The sequence below is a fragment of the Acomys russatus genome, chromosome 31 (assembly GCF_903995435.1).
Source record: "Acomys russatus chromosome 31, mAcoRus1.1, whole genome shotgun sequence".
Lineage (NCBI taxonomy): Eukaryota > Metazoa > Chordata > Mammalia > Rodentia > Muridae > Acomys > Acomys russatus.
In genome coordinates, this window is record NC_067167.1 from 37,298,406 (window position 1) to 37,326,036 (window position 27,631).

At 42.1% G+C, this 27,631-nt stretch overlaps 1 protein-coding gene across 1 annotated transcript; it reads right to left on the bottom strand.

Annotated features, from left to right (window-relative positions):
* Positions 1-546: 546 nt before the first annotated feature.
* On the bottom strand, positions 547-27,624 carry Frs2 (fibroblast growth factor receptor substrate 2). The gene is made up of 8 exons (XM_051139876.1): positions 27,601-27,624; positions 27,020-27,044; positions 12,809-12,900; positions 9,221-9,312; positions 8,584-8,770; positions 6,260-6,418; positions 5,694-5,857; positions 547-3,712 (listed from the first exon to the last, which is right to left on the bottom strand). The coding sequence occupies exons 4-8, from the start codon at positions 9,284-9,286 to the stop codon at positions 2,762-2,764; spliced, it is 1,527 nt and encodes a 508-aa protein (XP_050995833.1). The 5' UTR covers positions 9,287-9,312; positions 12,809-12,900; positions 27,020-27,044; positions 27,601-27,624; the 3' UTR covers positions 547-2,761.
* Positions 27,625-27,631: the final 7 nt, after the last annotated feature.

The window sequence follows — 27,631 nt, forward strand, 5'->3', positions numbered from 1 at the left end:
TAAAATCTAATTCAAATCTGAAGGGAAAAGTGAAGATACAAAGAATAGAACAAAAAGCAGCCAGCCCCCAAAATGAACCAGCAGATCAGACCTCTCACTAGGAGAACTGGAGTCTGTCCTGACTGCTCCTTACAGAGGAAACTGTATGCTGCTGTCACCAACGCTCTTAACCCAGCTTACAAAAACCACCACTGAAATTTGGCACAATTGGCAATCTCCTCAGAAGAAAGGATAAACGGAACAACATATAATCCAGGGAAACTGCACATCGAGCCACTGCTCTCCTAAAGAGCAGGGAGCACTTCAGTAAGCACCAAGTTCACAGAGGGAGGGGGAGACAGACAAATGCCTATGCTATAAACCAATGGCACTAAAGACAAGACACTGTCATGAGCTATTTTCATTACACCTCTGCTTTGCTGTTCTGCTAGTGATGAGATCCCAAATACACTGAGTGCTGTGTGACTGGACCCTTCCCTCGTTAAATCGCCCTTAGACACAACTGGCACATCCAGATCACAACATGAAACTTCCTCAAGGTTAGGGAAAAAGTAAGATATCTTATAGTGTTACCTGCCCTTCTACTCTTCTTTTTATTATACAGTGGTTTGGGAACCTGGAACATTCTTAATTTCCAACAGTTCAACATCTGGACTCTTAGTAGTTTATATAAACTTTAGTTCATTTCAGATCCTCAATTATGACATAATCGCGTTGCTTCAAGACTTCTCTGTACCTGCTATGCTGGCAACAACATGAATAGCTCACCAAAATGATGGAGCCCAGCTCCAAGTGAGAGGGCAGCAGAGTGGGCCTGCAGCCATGTCACTGGGAGCATCCCTGCTAAAGTGCTGGGGACACGCCCACACGGGGACAGTACCTGTGGGAAACTTAAATGCTTAAGAGTACCTTCTTTTTCTTAGCTACTAAACAGATCACCTATGGACACAAATGAAATTTAAAATTGAGACAATGCTTCTTGTCACCAGCTTGAAAAGTAAACAGCAGATAAATAAATACTGGACAAGGGCAACCCTGTGAGAAAATAAGTTCCAAATGGACCCTCAAGACCATGACTTGACAAACATGCAAACTCAGTAACAATAAACACACAATCCCATTCCAAAGTGATACACAAACTCAAGCATTGTATTGTGAAAAATTGAAAAAGACATTATAAAACAAACTTAGGGAGGAAATTTTAATCCAGCAACATGGCTGCTCTGATCACATCCAAAGACCTTCCAGGTTCTGTGTGATCCGGCTGGAATGCAGACACACTCTTAGTACACACCTTTAATCCAAAACAATGAAGGTAAAGTCAGTTTGTAGAAGGAAGCACCCATGTTTCAAAGTGATGTCTAATTGAGGCCGACAAAGTGATGAATAAGAAAAGATTTGACAGAATAGGATATGCCCAACTCTCATGAGAACAGAGGGAAAAGAAGCTACTTAAGAAAGAATAGCACAGAGGGAGGGAGGAGGCCGTTTTACTGGGAGAGTTTTACAGAGACAACTTGGAGAGAGAACAAGCTAGACACAGGTGAATAGAGAACCAGTCAGAGAATGAGGAGGAGCCAGGAGATTAGAATGCATTGCCACAGTTAGTATGAGGCTGAGCAGAGCAATTCACTCAGAAGCTAAGAGAAGCCAGATTGAATCAGTCAGCTTGGAGAGCAGTTTGAGTCAAAATAGCTGAGTTGAAGTAGCCAGCCAGAGTTCAAAGAGCCAGGAAGGGTGAATTTATTCAGCAGTCAGTCCCAGAAGCTGAGAACATTCTAGGCCTAGATTAGATTGTACGGAGGCTAGAAGCTTCCAGGACTAGACAAAGGTTAGCAGACAAAGGCAGTGAGCCTCAGAGAAGACAATTACATCAGGCAAATAAAAGACACTTTTACATAAAGTAAGACACCCAAATACCAAAGGGGAAAAAACTTGAAGCTAAACGGGAATTTAATGGCATAAATGTCTCCAGAAACAACGTGATGTCAAAATCTATTGCAAAGAAATGCCAAGAGATCATGGTGTGGATTTTAAAATGTTTTTGGGTAGAGTGACCTGAGACTGATTCCTAAATCCACCATAATTCTGAGTAAGATAATATCTGGACATGCCCTTCAAATGACACCATGAGATGAGTAAACAAATAGTCTCCTGCCTGCCTTCCAATACACAACTATATTCATGATACTGGACTCTGTCTAGTAACATTGAAAGACAGAGGAGCTGACTGGTACAAAAGGAGGTGTGGTTCTCTTGTTTCTTTTACACAAGTTTTGGCCCAAGTCAAAAAGCCTTTAATTAACAAACTAAGATCCTCACGTTACATGCTGGAGACCATATACTGTGAACAGTGAATCTACGAGTGTTACTCTCAAAGCCTAGAGTTACGTTAGCAATGAACATATCGAGAGACTTTATAAAAGGTTTAAATGCCAACCACAACTTAGACATGAAAGAAATGCATTGTCCAGGATATTGAATATAAACCAACCAGCATGTCATTCACTTCAGATCTCATTTTAAATAGGCACTGTGAACATGGGAATGCTGCCGTACAACAATGAGTAGAATATAATGAAATTAGTGTTCTTTAATGAGTACCTGCTCTACATTAATTCCCTTTAAAGATGCACATGAAATATTCAGGAAAAAAGTTTATCAGTCTATAAAAGGAGTTAGTGTATAAATGAAAATGAAGGATTGCATCTTCATTTTTAAAAACTTCATGAAGGTGCAAACAATGTAATGCTTTCCAGGCTCACATGGGCAGGTCAGTACTATTATGTCTAGTTTTCCTAGATGTACCGTCGTCACGTGGCAGTGCTTTCTGCAAATTGGACATAGCAGCAGTTCTTTCGATGTCTATCACAGCATACAGCTCTGTGCGCCTGGTAGGGGTCTGTGGAAGGGGAGTGGTAGGCGTCTTTGGAGTCTGGGGGTTATCAGAGTCACTGCCGCCTTCCAAATCCACCTGTATATAGTTGAGTTGCCTGTGTTCTAAACTGGGGCGCCTGATATCAAAGTTAAAGACTGTTGGTGTACAATCTCGACGCCTTGAATAGTCTATTTTGTGAGCACTTGCCGGCACTGTTACATTCTCTGTATTAACATAGTTATGCATTGGGTCTAGGTTACTATGGTAGCCATTTAGAGATGGAGTCTTTGGTCCTAAACTGTCATCTTCATCCCTACTGAGTTTGCGGGCTTCCCAAACGGGAGGCAAAGACGGTAGGTTTTCATAGTTTAATAATGCAGTTCTTCTCTGAGCCGAGTTGTTGATATTCTGAGTATCTGAGGTGCTGGTGGATGTCAGACGACCTCTCCTGACCCCCGAGGCACTAGGGATAGACAGCCCGTTTACATTTTCATACACCAGCTTGTTAACAGGGGGCACATCTCTTCGTTCATCACTGTCATAGCCAGTGTCCCATTCTGTGCTATTCGCACCAGTCCCACTAACTTGGTCTTGTCCAAGTTGCTCCAGTTTCTCCTTTTCCATTAACTGCTTCTGAACAGGGGTTGGTCCTAAAACAAACTTGACTCCTTCGGGTTTAAGAAGAACCCGAGGGTCTCTGTCATCAGTGCTACTTGGTTCTTCTTTTGGTGTGTTGCTTTCAGCATTAGAAACTCTTGCCTCTGTGGGAACATGCACACTTGCATGGTTTTTTCGCTCTTCTTGCACACCTGTAGTGTTTACATAAGTATGAACCTATAAAGAAGCAAAGCAAGTCAGTCAAGTGTAATGCGCAAAGCAAACACAGCCTGACTAATCATGGAGCTGGAGGGATGGCTTGTGCTTTGGGAGCACTGTCTGCCCCTCCAGGGGACCTGAGCTCACAATTCCTAGCACCCACATGGCAGCTCACAACTGTCGGTAACTCCAGTGTCCTCTTCCAGCCCCTAGAAGCACTGCACATGGTACAGACATACACACAGGCAAAACACCCATACACATAAAAAAATTTTAAAATATACTGGTCATGTCAAATCATTCTGATTTTTTTTTTTTTTTAAAGATCTATTCATTTATTATGTATACAATGTTCTGCTTGCACACAAGCAGAGGGCACCAGATCTCACTATAGATGGCTGTGAGCCACCATGTGGTTGCTGGGAATTGAACTCAGAGCTTTTGAAAGAGCAGCCAGTCCTTCTAACCTCTGAGCCATCTCTCTAGACTCTCTCTCTCTCTCTCTCTTTTTTTAATTGAAATAGAATCTTACTATGTAGCCCAGGCTAGCATCAAACTTGACCCAACAACTTCTACTTTCCAAATGTTAGGATTCTTGGCTTGTGCCACCATTCCTAGCTTACATGCATTAATTTTATCACTTCCTCTTTAAATAAACTGTCATTTAAAACTTTTGCACCTACTTCTTTTCTTTTCTTTTAAGCCTAATAAAAAGATTGGGGGGTGGGAAGCAGAAATCTCTTTGTAAAAAGAATAACTACTTTAAAATAACATGCAACATTATATTTAAACAGTATTGCATTTGCCAGGAAGTCAGATGATCATGGTGACACACTTATAACCCTGCATTCTGGAGGCAGAGCCAAGAAGATAGCCAAGTTTGAGGCTGTTATAGGCTACATACCAAGACCCTTCTAAAAAGAAAGGAAAGAAGAAAGAGAACAAGGAGAAAGAGAAGGAGAAGAAGAAGAAGTAGAAGAAGAGGAGGAGGAGGAAGAGGGGAAAAAGTCAGAACAAAATAGAGTTATCATCTGGCAGCTCTAAGATATTAAAACATTATTCAGCAGTAAGAAATAACAAGAACTAAAAAGGAAAAGGCAACTCTACCACTATTTTTTCATGATCTGACCTGACAAAACGGAAACCCCTATGTAAGAGTTTTATAAAAATCTATAGATGCAAAATAGCTACACCTAGTAAGATACCATCACTACTTAGAAAAGCCCAATAGTATTTTAGAAAAATAATCTACATGTCTGGAGTATTCTACCTAAAAATGTTCAGATTCAAATGCAGTGCAAAACTGAGATAAATGTATTTACAGTATATGGTATATGTTTACTATGTAAAGAACACAGAGAAATTTACTTTAAAAACACTAAAAATCTCTTGATGATAAGTGATTGTATAACTTACAACAGATCCACTTATCTGACACTATATAATGCTCACACAGATGCTTGGTTGCGCATTTGCACTAGTAGGGAACACTAAACAGCTTCAAACAACCCCAGCAGTAAAATCTACTCTCCCACCAGGAGTTTGCTGGTAACCAAAACTAAACACCAAAAGCAGCATAAAATCTTGAGCCATTGAGGGCTATTCTATTCAGAACCGACTATGAGTTTGTCTTTCTTCATCAACAGCTGCACCTCTCTATGGCCAGACAAACTACTTGAAAGTTTCTTCTTCGTAGCACTCAAGAGACAGAGGCTGGGGGTCTCTGTGAGTCTAAGGCAGCTGGGTCTAGAGAGTGAGTTCCAGGACAACAGGGCTCCATAGGGCAACCCTGACTCAGAAAGGAAAAAGCAGTTACGTTGCCCTGACATCTGTACGTATTTCAGCACATGCTAGCAAATGCAGCCACTTCTTCAGTGTTAACGCACAAGTGATTTACAGTGGAAGTTAGACTCCACACTGAATGAAAGCTTCAAGCACTAACACAGGCACACCTTAACCACACGAGATCGGTTTTGCTGGCACTGTGGTAGACACTTACTTGCTCCTCAGCCACGAGCAAAGGGTGTGTGGATTCTTCACCAACTGAAGGTAAGCGAGCACTTCCCACAGAAGGGTGCCGGCTGGACGGGTGGGATGAAGCATCTCCGAAGGAGGGGTAGCGGGGGTACCCGTTAGGTAAGCTCTGAGCAGCAAGCCCTGGTGCTGAGATTGGTTTGTTGTGTTGAGAAGACAGACAGAAGTGGGGGTAGGGCAGAGAACAAAAACGAATGAGAATCTAACATGCTCTGGGAGCTGGTGACACATCCCTGTCAAGACTGCAGCCCTACCCATCCTTACCTCTACAACTGAATAGTCTTTCAGCAGGCTGGTGATAAACCGCGTCCCACCCCAACTCGCCCGCGCACACAGGTGAGCGTTCTGACACTGAGCTGTACGGCTGACTTTTAACCCATGTTGAATGTTTTCATTTTAGAAATGTTTGTAGCTAAAGCTAATAGGGGCTTTGCTACTGTTGATCATTTCTAATTGTTTTAGACTAAATTTCCATTACCCATATCTTACAAATGTCTGACATGCAAAATGAAAGGAGAAATGGTCACTTACTTGTAGGTGTTCGAGGTGTTCTAGGGACCTCCAGTTCCGTCTGATGACTACTCCTTTCTACAACGGGCTCTTCCACTACATTTATACTATTATTTTGCATAATCTCTTGCAACATGTTAAATAATTCTTCTGCACGGGCACACTTAAAAGCAAAGATCCCTATAAATATAAACCAAGAGAAAAACACGGCAACCATGTCATTAAAAAGCTATAGGACCAGGCTGGGCATGGTGGCACATGCCTTTAATCCCAGCACCCAAGAGGCAGAGGTAGGTGGACCCCTGCAAGTTCGAGACCAGCCTGGACTACAAAGCAAGTCCAGGACAGCCAAGGCTACACAGAGAGACCCTGTCTTTAAAAAAAAAAAAAAAAAAAAAAAAAAAAAGCTATAGGAGCTTTCGTCAAAAGAGCTTCCTTCCTTTTGCACTGGTCAGCAGTGATGGCAGAGATTGACCAAAGGGCAAGAACAAATGCCTGCTGAACATGCAGCCTTAACTGAGACATCTGCTTGAACCCTCCAAGGCTCAGGGAACAGTACAGAAGAAAAGACAGACCCAAAGAAAGGGCAAGGAGTGGGACGGAGTGCTGACCTGCAGGCAAGACAGCTGTACTCCTGAATGCACAGTAGCTGTGATAACAAGCATAAGAATTGAACTTATTAGACTCGTCAACACACCTCATATAGGGTAGGACTAGGTCAAGGGGCTTCAGAACTTACACCTATTGAGTGGTTACTGTGGGAAGGAAACACATTTTTATCAATGGTGTAGGCACTGGTAAGGTGCCTATGCTCCTGTAAACAAACCCTCACCCATGTTCCTGCAAACAACTCTAATGAAACTCGCTGGAATTCCCCCAACTGGCCCCACCTGAAACAAACATGAAAGCAGATGGGGAGACTAAGTGGGAAAAGAAGGGGATTAGCAGAAGTGAGAGGGGAGTAAGAAGGGGTAAGAGGGTGGATATGACTTTATTATGAACATGCACAAAGACACCAATGAAACCCACTTCATGTAGAATAAATATACAGTAGTAAGACTTTTGTTGTTGTTGTTTTCGAGACAGGGTTTCTCCGTGTAGCCTTGGCTGCCCTGGACTCACTTTGTAGACCAGGCTAGCCTCAAACTCACAAAGATCCACCTGCTTTTACCTCCCTGAGTGCTGTGATTACAGGTATGTGTCACCGCACTGAGCCTAAGACTTTCTTTTTTTAAGTTGTAAGAATGCATCAAAGTAAAAGACGCTGTGAGGTAGGCACTGTGGTGGTCTAATGACAACAGCCCCACAGGCTCACACACTTCCATGCCTCGTCCTGGTGGGTGGACTGCTCGAGGAGAACTGGAGGTGTGGCTTTGTGCAAGGAAGTGTGTCACTGAGAGGGGGTTTTGAGGTTTCAAACGCCTATTCCTGGCCCAGTCTGTCTCTGACTGCTGCCTGTGGGTCAGGACGTAAAGCCTCGGCTCCTCTAGACAGTGAGTTCAGCCATGCTCCCTGCCGTGGTGATAAAGGACTAAACCTCTGACACTGTAAGCCAGCCCCCAACAAAACACTTTCCTTCATAAGTGGCCATGGTGCCTCTTCACAGCAATAACAGTGACTAAGACAACATCCTAATGTGACAACAGCAAGAGATAGCTTCCAATAAACAAATTACATATATCTTATCTCAAAATATACATCCACGAAGGTCTCCCCATAAGTTTCACTTGTCTAAAGGGTAATGTTGCAAAGCAAAGCACATGAGGACTGCACACACACTCCAGTAGGCTCTAACAGCAGGGGGAGCCCAACCACCACTCACCGAGCAGCGCTTTCCACTGACTGAGCTCGGGAGTTTACAGTCACTACCGTGTCCAGCGATAGGTATATCATTCCCGCTCCAACATTCATCAGAAGGCCAAAATTATTATTACCATTATCATCATTATTATTACTACTAGTAAGTTCACTAAAAAACAAAACTGTGTTTTATTGACTCCACTGTTTACATTCTTTGCCCAAAAAGTTAGAACCAAAAGATGCCTAACCATTTTATTTCTACCAAGGGCAAAGTGATTAGTGCATACTTGATAAATGAATCCCTAATTTATCTTTTTATTAACCATCCTATTGGGAGCTTCGTATGTTGTTTACTTATTAGCATACGGTCTTCCTTTTTAACCCTGGCCAGCTGGAATTTCAACAATCCTCCCAAATGCTAGGCATACAAGCATGTGACACCATATGTAGGCTTCCTCTCAGAAGTGAGGCGCTGTATACAAAGTAACTGAATGTGTAATGCTCCAAACATGCTGCCATTGGGAGAAAATAAAGGCTTTACTTACCTTGTCCAGTTTGACATCTTCGACCACTTTCAAAAGAAAACAGATTTGAATCATAGCCGTACCGCCGCAGGCAGAGGTAGTGCCATTTTACCGAGTCCCGTTTTCGGGTGTATAAAATCAGCTCTGTGTCTGTGAGCTCCATGATGCCAGAGCCTAGCTCATTCCCATCGTCATCCACATTAATGACCTGCAGGGGAAGGAGGGTCACTTGTAGAGAGACGCACTGCTGACAGTTACGATGACGTTTTCTTCATCTGTCACTTCGCTCACTGCCTCCCGGGAGCTCTGGTCTTGCAGACCACTCAGATACTCTCCCACGACGAGGCGGCCTGGTGAAGAGGTCCTCGGATAGGGCCAATGCTATGCTGACTCAATTTTTCAGAGAGGAGAGTTAAACACATCTCTCTTCTTTGTAAGTACTTAGCTTTAGGTATTTGTTGCAGCAATAAAAAAAAAAAAAGGAAGTAATAATCCATATTGCTAGTAAGAAAGTACCATACTTTACTCAAATAAGAAAAGTTAGACTGTGTGAAGAGAGGAGAAATAAAAGAAAGAAGGCAAGATAAATGAAGTGTTCAAGCACATCCAAGTAGGCAGAAGAAGAAATTAAATACATATCTCTGCTGGCTATACTGACCTTAAACTTGTTCCGACGGTTATCTGGGACAGTGTCTTTATCTGGACAGCTACAGCAGCTACCCATGGCTTCTTCAGAAGACCATGTGAGCACTACATAGAGAATAATTTGAAGAAAATTATTATATTCAGGATACCAACAGGAAAAGACAAGAAAGCATCCCACACAAGCATGATACTTTGATGCAGAAAAGAAAGCCCGATTATGTTGATGTTTAGAACTAAATTTCATTCAACTAGTCAGTCAATTCCACATGGTGCTAAGATAAATTATATAAGGTACATGCCAAAGAAACTCACATATCCAGTTTAATTTATAAAGGTAAGGTCTGTTTATTCTAAAACCATGTACCACTACCTAAATAATTAGCTTACAGTTACTCAACAGTTAATCAAGAAATTAAGTTTTATAGTTAATCAGAAATTTCATGTCCTGCCTTTAAATATAAAATAAAATGAAAGCTAGGTGTGCGGCACATGCCTTTAATCCTAGCAGAGACAGGCTGCTCCCTGTGACTCTGAGGCCAGCCTGATTTATATAGCGAGTTTCAGGCCAGCCAGGGATGAACACTGAAACCTTGTCTCAGGAAAAACATATTGTTTAAAGGAAGCTACATTTTTAGCTAGCAGGTATTTTGATTCTTATTGCTCACTGTAGTGCCTTTACATATCCTATTAGACAGGAGTTCACTGGCAAGCAACATACATTGTCACATTTTAACCAGTACATTAGTAAGAAAGAAGGACAACACAAAATGCCACTAGTGGTGTAAAACACACAGCACTTGGCCAGCCTGATACAGTTTGTGTATTTAACCTTTTGCCACAGAAGGTCAGAGAGAAAAGGTTGCAGAGGTGAGAACAGGTGTTCAAGGGCATCTCAATAAACAAAGGAGAATGCAGAGCATTACTTCTAAACAAAGGAGAGAAGCAACATCCATTTGCCAGTTGCTACGTGGGGAAAGGTACACAGGAGCAAGAGTGTCACACAGGGCCGACTGAAACCGTTTACAGTGCTTCAGTGGCTCTTTACCACTTTCAGGTTTAAAAATCAAGTTGTCCTTTTCCTCTGATAAACTACCTTACCTCTAGTTAGAATAAACAAGCCATTTTCCTCTACAGCAGCTCTTTTTTCGAGAAAGGGTTTCTTTGTGTAGTCTTGGCTGTCCTGAACTTGCTTTATTGACCAGGCTCGGCTCGAACTCACAGCAATCCACCTGCCTCTGCCTCCCTGAGAGCTGAGTGGTGGGATTAAAGGCATGCGCCACCACACCCAGCTCCACATCAGCGTTCTGTGGCTTCCCTTTCCCAAGATTGATTGATTTGGTTTGGTTTTTCAAGACAGGGTTTCTCTGTATAATAGCCCTGGATGTCCCGGACTGACTACTTATATCAGGCTAGCCTCGAACACATGAAGATTCACCTGCCTCTGGCTCCAGAGTGTTGGGATTAAAGGCGTGCACCACTACACTGGCTCCCTTTGCCAAGATTTAACTTTCCCTGACTCCAGCCTATTAAGTTAATTAGACTTCTACACATCCTGTCTACTCGCCCTAGGCTGTGCAAAAGCATCCACCGTTCTCCCTCCCCGATGGGTTCCTTTCCAGAAGGGACCTTACTCATCCCTGCACACCCAGTGTTCAGCAAAAATGTACATACTTAGACCATTTGTGAACTAAATGACCTATACCCCACTCAGGTAAAGAATGCCTGGCAAGGGCGGTGGTGGCGCACGCCTTTAATCCCAGCACTTGGGAGGCAGAGGCAGGCGGATCACTGTGAGTTCGAGGCCAGCCTGGTCTACAAAGTGAGTCTAGGACAGCCAAGGCTACACAGAGAGACCCTGTCTCGAAAAACCAAAAAAAAAAAAAAAAAAAAAAAAAAAAAAAAAGAATGCCTGGCAATTATAATTAAGATGAAAAATCATAACAGTATATAAATCTAAAGAAATGACAACCTCCAATGGTTCTACAGAGAAACAATCATGACATTGGGTCGTGTTTTTCATAAAAGTTCTGTTGGCACTGACTCACTTCACCGATCTCTAGAGACTGGCACACCTCGTCATCTTCATTTTCCAGGGAACTAGCATACCATTTAACATAGTATATGCTCTTCCGATGTTTCACGGTCTTTACCAACAAGTGTTAAATTATTAGATGAGAAAAATATTTTTAGTTTATGAAACAGATATAATTGATATGGCATTCTTTCCCCAACCTCCGTATCATTCATTTTAACCACAAAAGGGAGATACTCAGATGTGTATTTAAATTTTTAAAAATTTTAAAAATGTGTTACTTATACAGTATGCTGCCCACATGTGCGCCTGCCTGCCACAAGAAGGCACTGGATCTCATTACAGATGGTTGTGAGCCACCATGTGGGTGCTGGGAATTGAACTGGGACCTTTGGAAGAACTGACAGTGCTCTTAACATTTGAGCCATTTCTCCAGCCCAGGTATTTAAATTTTACCTGCCTGCAGGATACACTTGAGGAGGAGATGAACTCAGAAATCAACAGGAAAATGAAACACCATAAAGTCCTAACAGCACAGCAGCAATAGGTACCAAGAGGAAAGGGATGGATTTAAAGGCACCAGCTGCACGGCTGAGGCTCTGCTGCCGGAAATAATGACAAGCTCAGCCTCAGCTACCTAAGCCGAGTTTGCAGACAGCAGTCAAAGGAAGGCATACAAAAGTTGTATGCATGACTATGGGCTTGAGAGAGGAGTTCAGAAATGTCAGAGCGCATGTGACACTGAAGATATAAAGGGAAGGAAGGCTGGGTCTCAGCAGTTAAGAGCACTTACTACTCTTGCAGAGGACCTAGTTTTGGCTCCCAACACTCAGATGGTGGCTCACAATCACCTGCACCTCCAGTTCCAGGGGACTCAATGTGCTCCTCTGACCTCCGTCTCTTTCACCTTCCTTCTTCCTTATGGACTACCCCTCCTCCTCCCTGCTTGTCCCTTTCCTAATTCATGACTTCTGGCTTTGTTCTGTGACTTGTTTGGTTTAGCCAGAACTGTATCAGGACTACTGGATTAGGACTAACAACTGGAACCTGCTGGGGTCACCACTAGGTACACAAGTGAAGGGAAGGAGTCCTCCTCTCTCTGACTCTGTCAGGAAGTAGTTCTCCATGAGGGGCTGGTGCTCTTCTCCATCTGTGCTTGTTGTTGATGAGGCCATTCTTGTGGCCCAGTGCAGCCACCCAGGGGTGCTCAGAGTTCCTGACGGCAACAGCTGTGTGCTGCTTAACAGATGTGAAATTTGCATTCAAGTCTCTGAGGCCTGAACCTAGGCATAGGGACCAGCAAGGCTCTGTATACCCCACATTCTGAATAGCTTAGCTTCACTTCAGCAGCCGCATGCTCCCAGGAGAGCATTCAACAGCGAGAGGCGCCTTCTGTCTGAGAGGAATGCGCCACCAGTCGGCTGAAGGCACTATGTTAGGACACAGTGTTTGTTAATGAAAGCCCTTATTTTCTGGTGATGAGGCAGTCAGTAAATCAAGACACAAAATGGTTGCATTCAATGAAATTAAGTTAACTGGTCCTTTCTTTTAAGGTAAATTTCGACTTACCTAAATATGGCCATTAATACTGTGAGCCTCTGATGCTGCATCAGGAGATTAATCATATTTCAAAACACAATGTCTTCGATTGCTAACTTAACCTATAAGTAACAGAAAACAATTAATTTCTTTCCGGCAGTTGAACCCAGGGACTTGTACCCACTGAGCGCATAGTCTTACCTACTGAAGCACACATCCAAACCCCAGACGTTATTTCTTTTAAGGTAACAGTTTTCACTGTGAGGCTTCTGGTGGCACTCCTAGTTCAGCTGACTTACACGTCCAGACTCAAACATCTAAAACGCTGACTTTAACTTAGTACCTAAGCTAGATTTTTAAAGATCAAATGATGATGCAGCAGCCTGAGTTCTACAATGCTCCTGGCTGGTTCACCTCTCCAAACAGAAGTCCTCTGCTATAAATATGGCTCCTGTCCAGGCCCAAAGTCCTGTTTAAGCCTGCAGTACACTAACTCTGCATTCTTGGTGACTCTTCCTGAAAGTCAAGACTCCTTTAGAATCCACCCTTTGTATTTCTTATTTCCTAAGACACCCCACCCCCACCCCAGCCAGGTAATATTAGTCAACCTAAAAACTGATAAAAAACAAAAAATTCCAAAGAGTCACAGGATAATGTCAATTCTAGCAATAAACTAGTCTACAGTTGTAATAGATATCACTGTGCTTTGGACATTTTAGCTCAGTTTGTTTAGGGACCTCACTCAATAGAAAGGTACTCACTGGACACCTACACTGCACCTATCAGGCACTTTATCAGAGTGTGCAGAGATTCCTATGAGACTTGTACACTAACCAGGGTTCACAAATGGATGATAGTCAAAACAAGCACTTTCAAAGCTGGGTGTGGTGGCAAACACCTTTAATCCCAGCACTCCATCTCTGTGAGTTCAAGGCCAGCCTGTGTACAAGTCAAGTCCAGGACAGCCAGGGCTACACAGAGAAACCCGGTCTCAAAAAAACCGAAAACCAACCAACCAAACACCTTCCAAAATCACGTACTTACAGATAACCAACAGTTTCATCTCTGACTACAAATCCCCGCACATAAGGGAGCATACTAGGTATTTGTTTACACCCCACAGAGGGCTGTGTGGCAACTCCACGTCTCTTCTAGCATAGCTTCTTGCTAGCCTGTCTGTTAAGATGGGGGACCTTGCTAGATAAGCTACGGCTTAGACTTTACAGAAGTTTTCAAGCTGTAGCCCTCACAGGGGCTGCACAGCTAACATTTACATTACAATTCATAATAGTAGCAAAATTACAGTTATGAAGTAATAAGGTGATTACTGGTGGGGGCAGCACAGCATGAGGAGGTGTAATTAGGAGCTGAAGCATTAGGAAGGCTGAGGACCACTGCGCTAAACTTCTATAGCACAGTCTAGGCTAGTCTCAGGGGATGCCCTTCCTGTCACAGCCTCCCTATGGCTGGGATGGCAAGTACAAACCACATCTGGACAACATGGCTTATTAAGAGCTACAGGTGTCAAAAAATTTTTTTGACAACAATAAAAGAGGATTTTGTTTTTTGTTTTAGAATATATTTTTATTAACTCTGAGAATTTCATACAGTGTTTTATAAAAATAATTTTTTATTTTTATTTTGGTGTACACGTGTTTTGCCTACATGTATGTCTGTGCAGCACACACATGATTGAGGCCTGTGGAGGCCAAACAACAGCACCAGATATTTTGGAACTGTAGTTACAGACAGTTGTGGGCTGCCATATGAATGCTGGAATTCAAACCTGGGTCCTCTGGAAAAACAAGTGTTCTTAACTGCTGAGCCTCCTCCCTAGTTCTTGATTTTGTTTTAAAGATTTATTTATTTATTTAATATGTATGATTGCTCTCTCTGGATGTACACCTGTGTGTCAGAAGAGGGCATCAGATCTCAGTATAGATGGTGGTGAGCTACCATGTGGTTGCTGGATTGAACTTAGGACCTCCAGAAGAACAGACACTACTCTTAACGGCCGAACCATCTCTCCAGTGCAGTTTTTTGTTTTAAAAATTATCTTTATTTTATATGCATGAGTTTTGCCTGCAGAATTGTCTGTGTACTACACACATCCCTGGTGCCCGCAGAGGCCAGAGGAGATGGTGGATCCATGGAACTGAAATTAGAGAGGGCTGTGAGCTAGCAGAGAACTGAACCCTGGGTCTTCTTCATAAACAGCAAGTGCTCATAAACAGTAAGTGCTCTTAACTATTAGCCATCTCTCCAGCCCCAAAGGTTTTTGAATGTTCAACGATCAAAAATAAATTAGGTATCAAATAGGCAATAAATCTGAGCCGTGTCTGACAGCATCTACTGCATCGCAATGCATGACTTCACTATTCGTGAAGCGTCGATGAGCACTGCCTGGCTCAGAGAGGAGCACTAACTGCTGTGCGCTGCAGGCTTACAGTGTACGTGCTCCTCGAACTGCACTGCACCAGAATGCTTGGCTTTAGAAAGCACTATTTAAGCTGCCTCAGAAGTTGTTCTGTGAATTTTGGTTTGGGCCTAGGAGAGATTCTCTAACAATTTCTGAAATGGTTCTAAAAGTGCTTCTGCCATTTTCATACTACATATGAACATTCTCAGAATGGATTACTACAAAATCAAAATATCAAGCAACTATGAAGATGTTTGATTCCCCGTCCTGCAGTATCACACACTCACCTAACAGTTAATTCTTTATGTAGAAATAAGCATGCAAAATTGCTTTTGGTAAAATACTACACATCAAAATTTTTTTAATTTCATGATTTATTATCAGTAACTGTTTCATTTGCACACTTATTTTATAAACATATACCTGTAATTATTTAAAAAAAACTTTCTCACACAAAAAGGGGTCATAAAAAAAGTTCAAGAAGCCCCATTCTATACATCTTCTAGTCTCCAGAGACTCAAAAGCTGCCCACAGTAAAGCACTCTACCACAGCCCACTGCTCTTATTTGAAGCTATGCTCCCACTGTCTACCTCTTTTCTAAAAACTTTAAAGTAATTTTCCAGGAGAGCCTTCCTTCCTTCCTTCCTTCCTTTGTGCAGGCATCTCAGCATTTGCCCACTTCCACACTGAATGAGTTTACAGCTAGTATAAGACTGACCCAGATGGGGGAGGGGGGGGCGGGGGGACGGACAGAGATAAAGAAACAGAGAGAGAAACAAAGGAAGGGAAGCTCATTTTGAAGTTAGGCATATTACAGAATCAGTATGCCAACCTGTAAGTACTTAAAAACAATTGAAAGTCCCATTTTAAATCTTTGGAAAACATTTACTGTCTTCTTTTTTGTTTGTTTGTTTGCTAAGACAGGCCTCACTTTGTAGTCCTGGCTGTCCTGGAACTCCCTCTGTAGACCAGGCTGGTCTCAAACTCAGAGATCCCCCTGCCTCTGCTGGGATTAAAGGCTGCGCCATCACACCCAGCTCCTCTGTCCTCTTTTTAAAGCTCAATCCTTATTCAAGTGTTTGCTACTGTGTTACTGCTTGTCTGCTTGGTTTTTGTAGGATAGGGCCTCTTCAGCCCTGGCTGCCTTCAACCTCCCAGCCCTCCTTCCTCACTCTCCTGAGTGCTGAGACTGCAGGTGTGTGCCACTGCATTCGATTTTATTACTTTATGTTTTATTTTGACTGTTAGCACTGTCAACGTATTGTGGCTAATTTGCTTGCTTTTAAAACTCTCAGAATAAATGCCTACCATGTAAGATGTCTGTGCTTCCTTTAAAAGCATACTTTGAACATGAAAACACATTCTTGGTTTCCAACAAACTAAAGCACTCCCGCTATGAACATAACTCACTGGGCCATAGTGCCATTGGTATTTGAGTCAGATCTTTTGTATGAGTTCTTAAATCTCTTTGCTTTCTCTCCACTGTTGAATGACTTAGAACTAAAAGTAATGAAGATACAGTGAAAAGTAAGTGATTATAGACAGTACAACGGAGCTTTGATTTTTCTGTTCCTGGGAACCCAATGGTAGGAAAGAACCAATGCCTGTAAGTTTTACACACACACACGCACGCACACACGCACACGTTCAATTAAAAAAATACAGAGGTGCTTTCTAGCTATAATATCAGAACTACATGCATGAAATCATCCATGACTGCCTAAACAAGACCTGAGCAATGTCAACAGCTGAAACTGCAGTTCAGGAAGTAGACATCTCATGGTGCCCCACCCCTAGATGAAGAGCTACAGGCAAGTAACAATTTCTGCGAGAAGGAGAATTAGTTTCCGCAGGGATGAAGCCTCTGATCGGCTATCTAAAACCAGGTGGTCACCTCTAGAAACACATGCATGTGGGCAACACTAAATGACTAAGCAGGCTGTATTTATCTGTTGATTTGCGTGCATGTGTGTGCATAACAAAAATGGTGAAAAGAATCCATGAACTAGGGAAGGGGTCAAAACACGAGAAGGGCAGAAGGAAGAAAGGGACAAGAGAAGTGATGTAACAACAGAGGCCGGAGAGCTGCTCGGTGGCGAAGAGCACATGCTGCTCTTGTGGAGAATCTGGTTCGGCTCCCAGCACCGCTATGGTGCCTCCTAGCATCTGAACTCCAGTTCTAGGGGATCCAGCACGCTCTACTACCCTGTGTGGGCACCAAGTACTCACATACACATAAAAAGTAAAATGAAAAGCTGGGCATGGTGGAGCACACCTGTAATCCCAGGACTCTGAGAGGCAGAGGCAGGTGGACCTCTGTGACTTGGAGACCAGCCTGGTCTACAAAGAGAGTCCAAGACAGCCAAGGCTACACAGAGAAACCCTGTCACAAAAACCAAAAAGTACAAAATAAAATAAAATTTAATAATAATAATATGAGCTGGGTGTGGTGGTACATACATTTAATCCCTGTACTCAGAAGGCAGAGGCAGAAAGATCTCAAGTGCTCAGAAAGAGGCAGAAAGATCTCTGTGAGTTCAAGGCCAGCCTGGTCTACGTAGTGGTACCCTCTTGTGTATTGAAAATAGTTCAGCTAAAATAGGAATATGTGTACAAATAGTTAAAAAATGCAACCTTAGAACATTTCAAACTACTAAAAAAAATAGTTTATAAATATCAATGAATTAGGTTCATCATCATCTTCTTTGACCTTAAGGGTAAAGTCATCATAAAGATTTCAAATTCCTCCTACTAATACGGCCGAAATTGTTTAGGACTGGAATTGGCAACATACGTGTTTTTACACTTTAATTAAAATGCCAGAAATGAATGTGTTTATTTTGTCAATACTAAGAAAATCTTGTGGGAAAGGAAAATATTCAGAACGCTTCCTCTCCCCAAAATACACGAATTAGGAAGCAGCGAGCACTGCTTTCCTCCTCCACTGCCCTGACGGTATTTGCTTTACCAACAAAAGAGTAATTAGATCAAGTGTTTAATACAAAATTATTTTGAAAAATGAATGTTACTTATATAAAACCAGTATCTCTCTTTAAATTACTAAAACTGTGTTAAAATATTGCTAGAAGAAAAAAAGTTTGTACACAGAACTACCATATTATAGACTAAAACCCACACTAATCCATCTGAATTGTAACACAGTGCTACTTTTATACTAAAGTAGACTTAGCAACATTAGTAATAGCAGCGCTGCAGCCTTTCTTTTACAAGTTAAGCTCAACAGAAACTCAGTATAAAAACAGGCAAAACAAACAAACAAATAAACAAACAAAACCCCCAAAAAACAAAAATGAACTACACAGTCTGGAGTATAATCAGTATTTTATATTTTATAAGAATTTTGGTTAATCTGAAGATTAAAAAAAAAAAAACCTTAAAATATCCTAAAGGAGTTAAGATTGTAAAGACATAACTCATTTATGAGTGTGTCTTCAGGGGGCCACAAATGGCAGCCAAATACAGGGCCTGTTTGCAAGAACCATTTATCCAATGGCCTCTGGCAAAGTACTTCTTTACTATATTTACTAGATTTTAAAATAAAATAAAATAAAATAAAATACAAACATGGGCTTCTCAAGAGCATAGTATAATTTAAAATATGGTTTTCAAAAAAGTATGAGGCACATATTTTCTGGAATGAAAGACTACCTGAGAAAGCTTAGTTTAGCACCAAGTTTTAGATTTAGGGAAGCCTTGGGCAGACAGTGGTAGAGCCCACACAGAGCCTGTGCCCACCCCAGACCACTAACACCGTAGAGTAGACGGTGACTGCTGTAAGAAAGAGCAGGGTGCCATTACTAACAACCAGGAACACACACTGTGGCCTGCACAGAAGCTGAGGCCTGTAATACCAATATCCAAGACACCGAGGTAGGAGGACTGTCAGGAATTTGAAGCCACATAGTATGTTCTAGGTTAGCCTAGCTACAGTGTGACATCCTATCTCAAAGAGAAAAAACAATTTAAAATTTTAAAAAAGTGTATTGATATTGAAATTTACTTAGTTTTTACATAAGTTTTTTCTTTTTGTTTTTTAAGACAGGGTTTCTCTGTATAGCCTTGGCTGTCCTGGTCTAGCTTTGTAGACCAGGCTGGCCTTGAACTCACAGCAATCCACCTGCCTCTGCCTCCCTGCGTGCTGGGATTAAAGGCGTGCGCCACCACGCCCAGCAGTAAATTTTTCTTATGTACACTTGGATATAAAGGATACTTGTATACGGAGTCACACAATCTCTTAAGGCTTCTCTTGGCTATAACACATTTTTCTCCTAACGTTCCTTGTTTCTGGCGACCCCTCCAGTTCTGAGCAATCCTATATTAAATAATTTATAAGGCTCTTTGCTGGAATTTATTTCATGTTTCTCTTATAATTAGATCAGGGTTATGAGGTTGGGGAGAATCAGAGCTACAACTTTACAGCCCTTGAAAGACTACCAACATGATTTGTGGCCGACGTCAAGCCTGGCCACCTGGCTCCAGCGCCTGCCTCTTCTCCAGTGGGACCTATTCCACGCCACCACATGCACCACATAGAGCATGTTTTGAAAAGAAGGCCTCCACACTCACAAAGATAGGAAGCCAAGCACGGTGATGCAGGCCTACTCAGGAAGCCAAGGCAGATTCTAGGCTTAAGGCTAGCCTGTGCAATTTCAGTAAGATCCCATCTCAAAGTGAGAAAAGGTAGTGTGCGTTAGAAGGCGCACCATAAGCACTGCTGTTGGCATTTTGCAGCATTGAGGGGATGGGAGCAGCAACTGAGGTTATAACACTCAGTGGTAGAGAAAGCTCTGATCTAGTGTATATAAGATCCTGGGTTCAATCCCCAGTATGACACACACAAAAAGAGAGGGTGTTGGGTGCAGTTTTAATTCACTCTGAAGACAGAACAGTGTCAAACTGGTATGCTAGGCTGGTAATCTCTCCACTGGGCCATATCTACGGCACTGATCAATTATTTCTCATTTTTGAGTTATAACTAATACTGCTTTACATGATTTTCTTGCTCAAAGTATTTCAATTCTGGCCATTGGGAGCATTTTCATTTGGTTTTTGGGTTTTTTTGGTTTGTTTGGTTGGTTTGTTGTTGTTGTTGTTTGTTTTGTTTTGTTTTTTTGTTTTTGAGACAAGGTTTCTCTGTGTAACATTGGCTGTCTGGACTCGCTTTGTAGACCAGGCTGACCTTGAGCTCACAGCTATCTACCTGTCTCTGCCTCCCAAGTGCTGGGATTAAAGGTGTGCGCCACTGTGGGCTGCTTCTCTGCCATACTCCCACCTTTGCAAAGCTGACTCCTTTTACTGGAGAATGCTATTTAAACCCAACCCCCAGGCTCGAGATGCTCTTCCTACGGTGAAATGCTTCCTACAAAACTCTGCTTTTAACTGAATTTTATAAAAATTTTGTGAGGAATTAGCATTAAAAAATATAGAATTAGGAGGCTGGAGTGGTAGCTTAGCACTTAAGGGCACTGGCTGCTCTTCCAGTAGGATCCAGGTTCAATTCCCAGCAACCACACGGCAGCTCACAACTGTCTGTAATTCTAGTTCTAGAGGATCTGACACCTTCTCCAGGCACACATGCAGGCAAAACACCATGGCACATGAAATGAAAATTTAAAAATTTAAATGTAGAATTAAATTCATACTAAGAACAGGTCTATGTAATTTTAAAGTAAAATAATTTTATGTAAATAAAGCCATTTTATGACCACTTTTTAGTAGACATGTTTCAAATATCTAAGAGAATAAATATTTAGTAACTGTAAAATTCATTTTTTGTTTTTAGGACTTTGTTTGAAGCAGGGTCTGTGTAGCCTTGGCTGGTCTAGAACTCACTCTATGGGCCAAGCTGGACTTGAACTTACAGTTGTCTAAGACATACCTCTATCAGCAATGGTTCAGGACTACGGAGACCAGTGCACTAAAGCAGAGCACTCAGAAACAGAAACTGCTCCTACATGAAAACCTGACTTCTCTCTTAGCATGAACTATGAAGGAAAGATAACTTTACATCTGACTACAGAAATTAAGGATCACTGTGAGAGTGTAGGGGGTAGGTGTAAACTGATTACACTTTACTTATTTGAGGTGGCATTAAAGCTTATCAACATCTACTGTGAAACATGAAATAGCCAAATAAATTTAGAAATCTAATTATTTTAATTATCTAATTACCCTTCAAACTCTATAATTACAAAACTAATGAAACACAAGCTTGTCAACTCAAGTAGATTATCCAATTAAGAAAATAAACAACCAGCCAGGCGTGGTGGTGCACACCTTTAATCCCAGCACTCGGGAGGCAGAGGCAGAACTCGCTGTGAGTTCGAGGCCAGCCTGGTCTACAAATCGAGCCCAGGACAGTCAAGGCTACACAGAGAAACCCTGTCTCAAAAACCTAAACAAACAAACAAATAAAATAAACAGCCAGAGGCCATAGCAACTTTAGAGGCCGAGGAAGGGTGATTTCTAGTTGAAACTACCAAGGGCTACACAGTGAGACTTAAAATAAGTAACTTACGGCTGACAGAGCCGTGAGCATTCCAATTGCTTCACATGTTAAATGTTACCTCTGCATGCCTCACTTAAGATAATGTATTACTGGGATAGAATGTGGCTCGCTTGACAGAGCACTTGCCTAGCATAGGTGAAGTCCTAAATTCAACCTGCAGCATCACAAAAGCTGAATATGGGGGCAGAAGGATCAGAGATCAAGGCCATGTAGTACCTATCAAGCTGGAGGTAAGCCTGGGATACATAGGACACTGCCGCAAGCAAGCAAGCAAACAACCCATACAGTTATTGTAGAAACTAGAAAAGAAAAAGGTAAGATGAGACTGGTGCATGTTTCAGGCTCTGCCTACATGTGTACCTTCCTTAAAGCATGAGCAGCAGGGCCCATGGCTGTCAGAATTGAGGCAGAAAGTGTGTCTGCTCTCTGCATGGCTTTGTGTCTGTAGAATGGATGCCATGCATGTGTGGGCACCTGCAGAGAAGGCCAGGAGCAGGCACTGGATCGCTTGGGGCTGCAGTCAGTACAGGTGGCAATTACTTGATGTATGCACTCAGAACTCAACTCTAACTCTCTGGAAGAGAATCAAGGGCTCCTATTGGAAGCCATCTCTCCAGCTCCCTTTAAATCACTACATTTTATACTACACACAAACGCCAGAACCTATCTGTAGACGTGGTAGAGGATGAGCAATGTGTTAGGATCTCACAGGGCTGGGGAGATGGCTCAGTGGGTAAAGAGCTTGCACACAAGGATGAAGACCTGAGTTCAGATGCCCAGCTCCAATTTAAAAGGCTGGGAATGGAGGCATGTGCCTATAACCACAGCACTGGGAAGGCAGGCAGACAGAACCTAGGACTTGCTGGCCAGCCAGCCTAGCCAAAATGGCAAACTAGGTTCAGCGAGAGACTGTCTCCAACACTTAAAGACACAAGGATAAGACCTCCTTAGCTGGGCAATATAGCTTACCCTCCTGATCTTAGCACTCAGAAAGCTGACGCTAGACAGTCATGAGTTTAAGGTAAGCCTACAAACTACAAAGCAAGATCCAGTCTCAAAACAAAACAAAAACAAAAAACAAGTAAACAAACAACAACAAAACAAAGATAAGCTTTTCCTTGGAAAGAGTAGTGACAGAGGTGAGGAGAAAGAGTGGGCAACAACGTCGCAGACATAACAGAGTTATTTCTGTTGTCAGACCCACTTGGGAGGCTGAGGTTGGAGGACTGTTCTTACAACAGCAAAGAGGGGAGAAGGGGCTTTCCAAATAATTCTGATTAAGTCAAAGAAACAAAACTGCAAAGTACACATCATTAAACTGGGAACTTACCAACACTGTATTCATGACTAAAAAGGATGGGATGAAATAAACATTTATATCAAATACTTTTTAAAAATTGGATATAATGAATGTTTATGTCATCAAGCAAAAGAAATTTACTCTTATTTCATCCAACATCAGAGTAGCCTCCCCTGTCTCCAAATGCATGTGCACACACGTGTATACACACACACACACACACACACACACACACACACACACACACACACACAGGCAGGCATTTTCTTTCTGAACTGTTAAGTTTCTGGCTCACAGGAAACCATGATTAAACACACACCAGTGTGGGCTCTCAGCCCTGCTTCTCCATGCTGCCCACACAGCACTTGGTGAGCATGTGACCAGGAGGAATGATGCATAGTCACACCACATTCTTTCCCTCAGCTAACACATCAAGAACTTGCCCTCTCAGCTGCATTCTTCTCCAAACAGCCATGGTCACCGTAGCAACACTATGCTCCCAATATGGACAGCTGGTCCACTTGAAGTCAGTCCTCCTTGGCAAGGAAAATGCTTGTTCTTCAAAGTGGGGGAGAAGCAGAGGCTTTCCTTTCTGTGCACATTACAGGGCTTGATTCATCTTGGTCAGCACTTTTGTTCTGTGGTAGCAGTTTGTGTGGAGTTTCAACCTACTCTGAGTTTGAGGGTTTTGTTTTTTAAATCTACAAGCAAGTAACCAAAACAGTAAAATCCAGCCAGATCATATGGGACTCTATGAGCAGAATATGAAACAAAAAGTTATCTAAAACAACTTTTATTAAAATAAAACTATCAATTACAAGAACAAAGTTCAGCTTCAATTAAATTTAATGCAGCACTTGAAGCCTTGGTATATGACAAAGGGTTTGAATCAGAGAGCCCGAATCCTTTCAGTATCAAGGCGCATCTCTGACCTGCAGACATAAGGCCTTCAGAAAGCCCAGTCCTAGCAAGTGTGAGCCTCTGGGCTGGACCTCCAGCACCACACAAGACACAGCTGACTGCTAGACTTCATGTTCCAAAGGCATGTAATGAATGGACTACCGGTCTAGCCGCATTCCTCATGCTACCACCTCCATGGACACTTCCTTAGCCCTTCCATATGCTCAAGTAAAACCAAGTAGTAAGCGCAGTAAGGACCTAAAGTTGAGACTGACAGCGGTAACATTAGTTTCTCAATACCAATCTTGATGTCTGCCTGGACCTGGGGCTGAACCAAACTGAGCCTTTCACAATAAAAGAGACAGTTTATTACACAATATATATTATGTTCATACAATAAACAACCAGGCAGAGAAAACTGTGACACTCTGAAATATAGTCAATCAAATTCTTCATTACATAATCCACAAAGGCATTTTAAATAACCCACCCAACAAAACTACACACCTAACCCTTAAAGTAAGTAAACCAGAATATTCTAAAAATTTGCATTATCTGTGACAAACTGGAAACATTTATGAAATGTTTTTCTATATAATAGAAGTAAACCAAATCCTATTAATTTAATAAATGCTGCTTTGGTAGAGCTCAAAAAATAAGTATACTTAAGTAAAAAAATAAAAGCATTTGGGACTGGAGAGATGGCTCAGCCCTTAAGAGTACCGGCTATTCTTCTAGAGGACCCAGGCTTGATTTCCAATACCAATATGGTGACCCACAGCTACCTGTGATTCCAGTTCTGAAGATCCAATGCCCTCTTCTGTCTGCCATGGACACCAAACGTGCACTCAGTACACAGACATACACGAGGCCAAAATATTCATACACATAAAATAAAAATTTTAATAATAATAATAATAATAAACTACTAAATAACTACTACCAAAATCATTCACTGGTTTACTATTTATCTCACTGGATACAAGTGTTGTTTAAACTCTCAGGTTGTAAGGCTCTGCCTGGTAAGACACTTCTTTAGGGGCTGGCCGGATGGCTCCACGGGTCCAGGTGCTGCTACCAGCCTGACACCTGATTTCAACAGGAGAATCAACTTTCTCAAGGTGTCCACTAATCACCACCTGTGCACCACTGACAACACACACACACACACACACACACACACACACACACACACACACACAAATATAAAAATAACAGAAACTTCTCTAAAGACTTAACCTGCAACCTAGTTGTTTATATCTTTCATCATGCAGCAAAACACCAACTGATAAGGAAGTCATACGATAAGGACAAAGACCCCCAAATCCACTGCTCTAAAACTGGCTTCAATTTATAAACTAGAAATACTATAGTTCTACATATTCAGTATGCCAAGTGAAAATAATAAAATTATATGCTGTATAAAACATTCAAAAACAAAGGATACTCAAAAAAAAACCAAACCCACTATGCTACTTGTTCAGTTTTCTGAGTGATACATGTTAAAGAGCGGGGCAATGTTTGACAATCTATGAAATGTAAAAATCATTAGCAACTGTAAAAGTTTCTGGCGGTCTCACCAAAACTTTTATAAATACTTCACTACTGACATTAAAAAACCCAACCAAACCAAAAAACTGTTCAAAAGGCTTGAGCCTTGGTTTTGTTTTCTCGGCCATGTGCACTCCTTCCTTTCCTGGTGCAGTCTGAATATGGCCCTCCAAAATCCAGGACCTGAAAGCTGGTAGCCAGTGTGGTAGGAGGTGGGGGCAGGGATGGGGAGGTGAGAGGTGATTAGGTCACAGAGCGCCTCTTTGTGGATGGGATTATGGCCCATACAAAGGAGGCTTCACATTGGCCTTTCTTCTTCCACCTTCCATCACATGGCACACATTTCTCCTCTCTGCAGGAAGCAGTAATTACCAGACAAGGACCCAGCTGGTACACTGATCTTACAATTTTCAGTATCCATAATGGTGAAAATAAATTTCTGCTCCTTGTATGTTGCCCAGTCTGTGGAATGCCAGCACTACAGCAGCACAAATAAAGCAAAGGTCCTTTCCACTTTGTATCAGTTCCTAGTCCCAGAACTAGGCCTAGAAGAGCCTCAGCTCGTGTGAAGAGCTGCCCTCTAACAAGATACCTTCAGCTTCTTCCAAGCAAGTTTGGTTCCCAGAACCTAAATCAAGCGGCTCCCAGTCACTATTAACTCTAGCTCCAGAGATCATATCTGCTTTGGTCATTGAATGGATGTGCACACACCCGCACACACATATAAAGTAAATCAGTCAATAAATAAGGATTAGGCAGAGAAAAGATAGGAGGATACTAGATGCTATTTCTTGGCCTCCAAACATTAGTACAAGCCCACAAACACATAATATGCCTAAGAAGCATTAAAAGGTCAACTATATGGAGAAAAAGTTAAAAATCACAAAAATAACCATCTGCTACTCTAGATGGGAGCCCTAAAAAATACCAGACACTATGACCCATCATCATTGTGAATATACATTGTATTAATGCAGAAGATTTAAATTTCATTTTCTAAAAGAAAATGGCAAAGATGGAGAGAATAAAACAGGGGGATAAGCCTTTTAAAGAGGTTCCGGGTCCTACTGCAGCACTTTCTCCATGCCTGCCTTCCACAGCACCCTGGAAGATTCGAGCATGCTGTTTACATTCCATGCTGGAGGTGGGAGGGACCAGCAGGGCAAAGGCGGTCCAGGACTAAGCACACACATTTCTGACCCCAGCACTCTGGTGTGGTGGGAGGCTGAGCCTGTGTGGCTGGGAACAGTCTTGGTGCTTTGCTCTCCCCTCACTTCCTCAGCTGATGCATCAACAATGAGAAAAGGAAGTCGCAGAGTAGCCGTACTCCTTAAACATATGATACTGCAAATTTTAATAGGGATTGGTTATCGACCTGAAACACTCACTTTAGCTGGCAGGTGGAATTATCTGCAATGATCATTACTACCTATCTCAGTGTGCTCCTGAGAAAATACAACCAAAGTAACGGTTGAAAGCTGCCAAGCAATTGAATTCAGGTACTTGGTACACAGTTAACAAAGATTATCATTTCTACTCACCTGATGATGTCTTCCTTCAGAAAGTCTAAAGAAAAAAAACCACAAACTGCTGTTATAAAATCCATTGAAAAGGTGATCTGCAAAATTATAATCCCAGCAGTTGGTCAAAGCCAGTCCTAGCTAGCTACACAGTGAAACTGACACAGCCTGGGCTACATGAGACCCTGTTTTTAAAAACTCAAAAGCACCTAGGAACAGTGGTGTACACCTTAGAGCTGGGAAGGAAGGCAAAGGGGGATCTCTGTTCTACATAGTCAGTTCAAGGCGAGCCAGGGCTACATACTAAGAACCACATCTTAAAACAAACAAAACAAGCAGGGGCTGGTGAGCTGCGGGGGATGCGGGGTGCTGGACAAGTCCCATCAACTAGCTTCATCCTTGGGACCCATTCGGTAGAATGAGAAAACTAACCCACACAACTTGTCTTCTACCTCCACTGCGTGTATGGCATACAAGCACCTACATATGCACACGGGCACAATAAATAGATAATGTTTAAAAATAAACTATGCTACTTTATCTTTCATAATCTACACTCAACTTTTCACATTCAGTTTACTATTATATAAGTTATTTCTTACCTTGTGGAATTCTTTTCTGAAAAACAAAACA

Bases quoted from the DNA above. Each gene is read 5' to 3' on its own strand.
- Frs2 (XM_051139876.1), bottom strand. From the start codon at position 9,286: ATGGGTAGCTGCTGTAGCTGTCCAGATAAAGACACTGTCCCAGATAAC. The intron at 6,419-8,583 runs GTAAGTAAAGCC...TTATATTTATAG, and splicing joins AAGATGTCAAACTGGACAAG to GGATCTTTGCTTTTAAGTGT. The intron at 5,858-6,259 runs GTAAGTGACCAT...AACCAATCTCAG, and splicing joins AACACCTCGAACACCTACAA to CACCAGGGCTTGCTGCTCAG.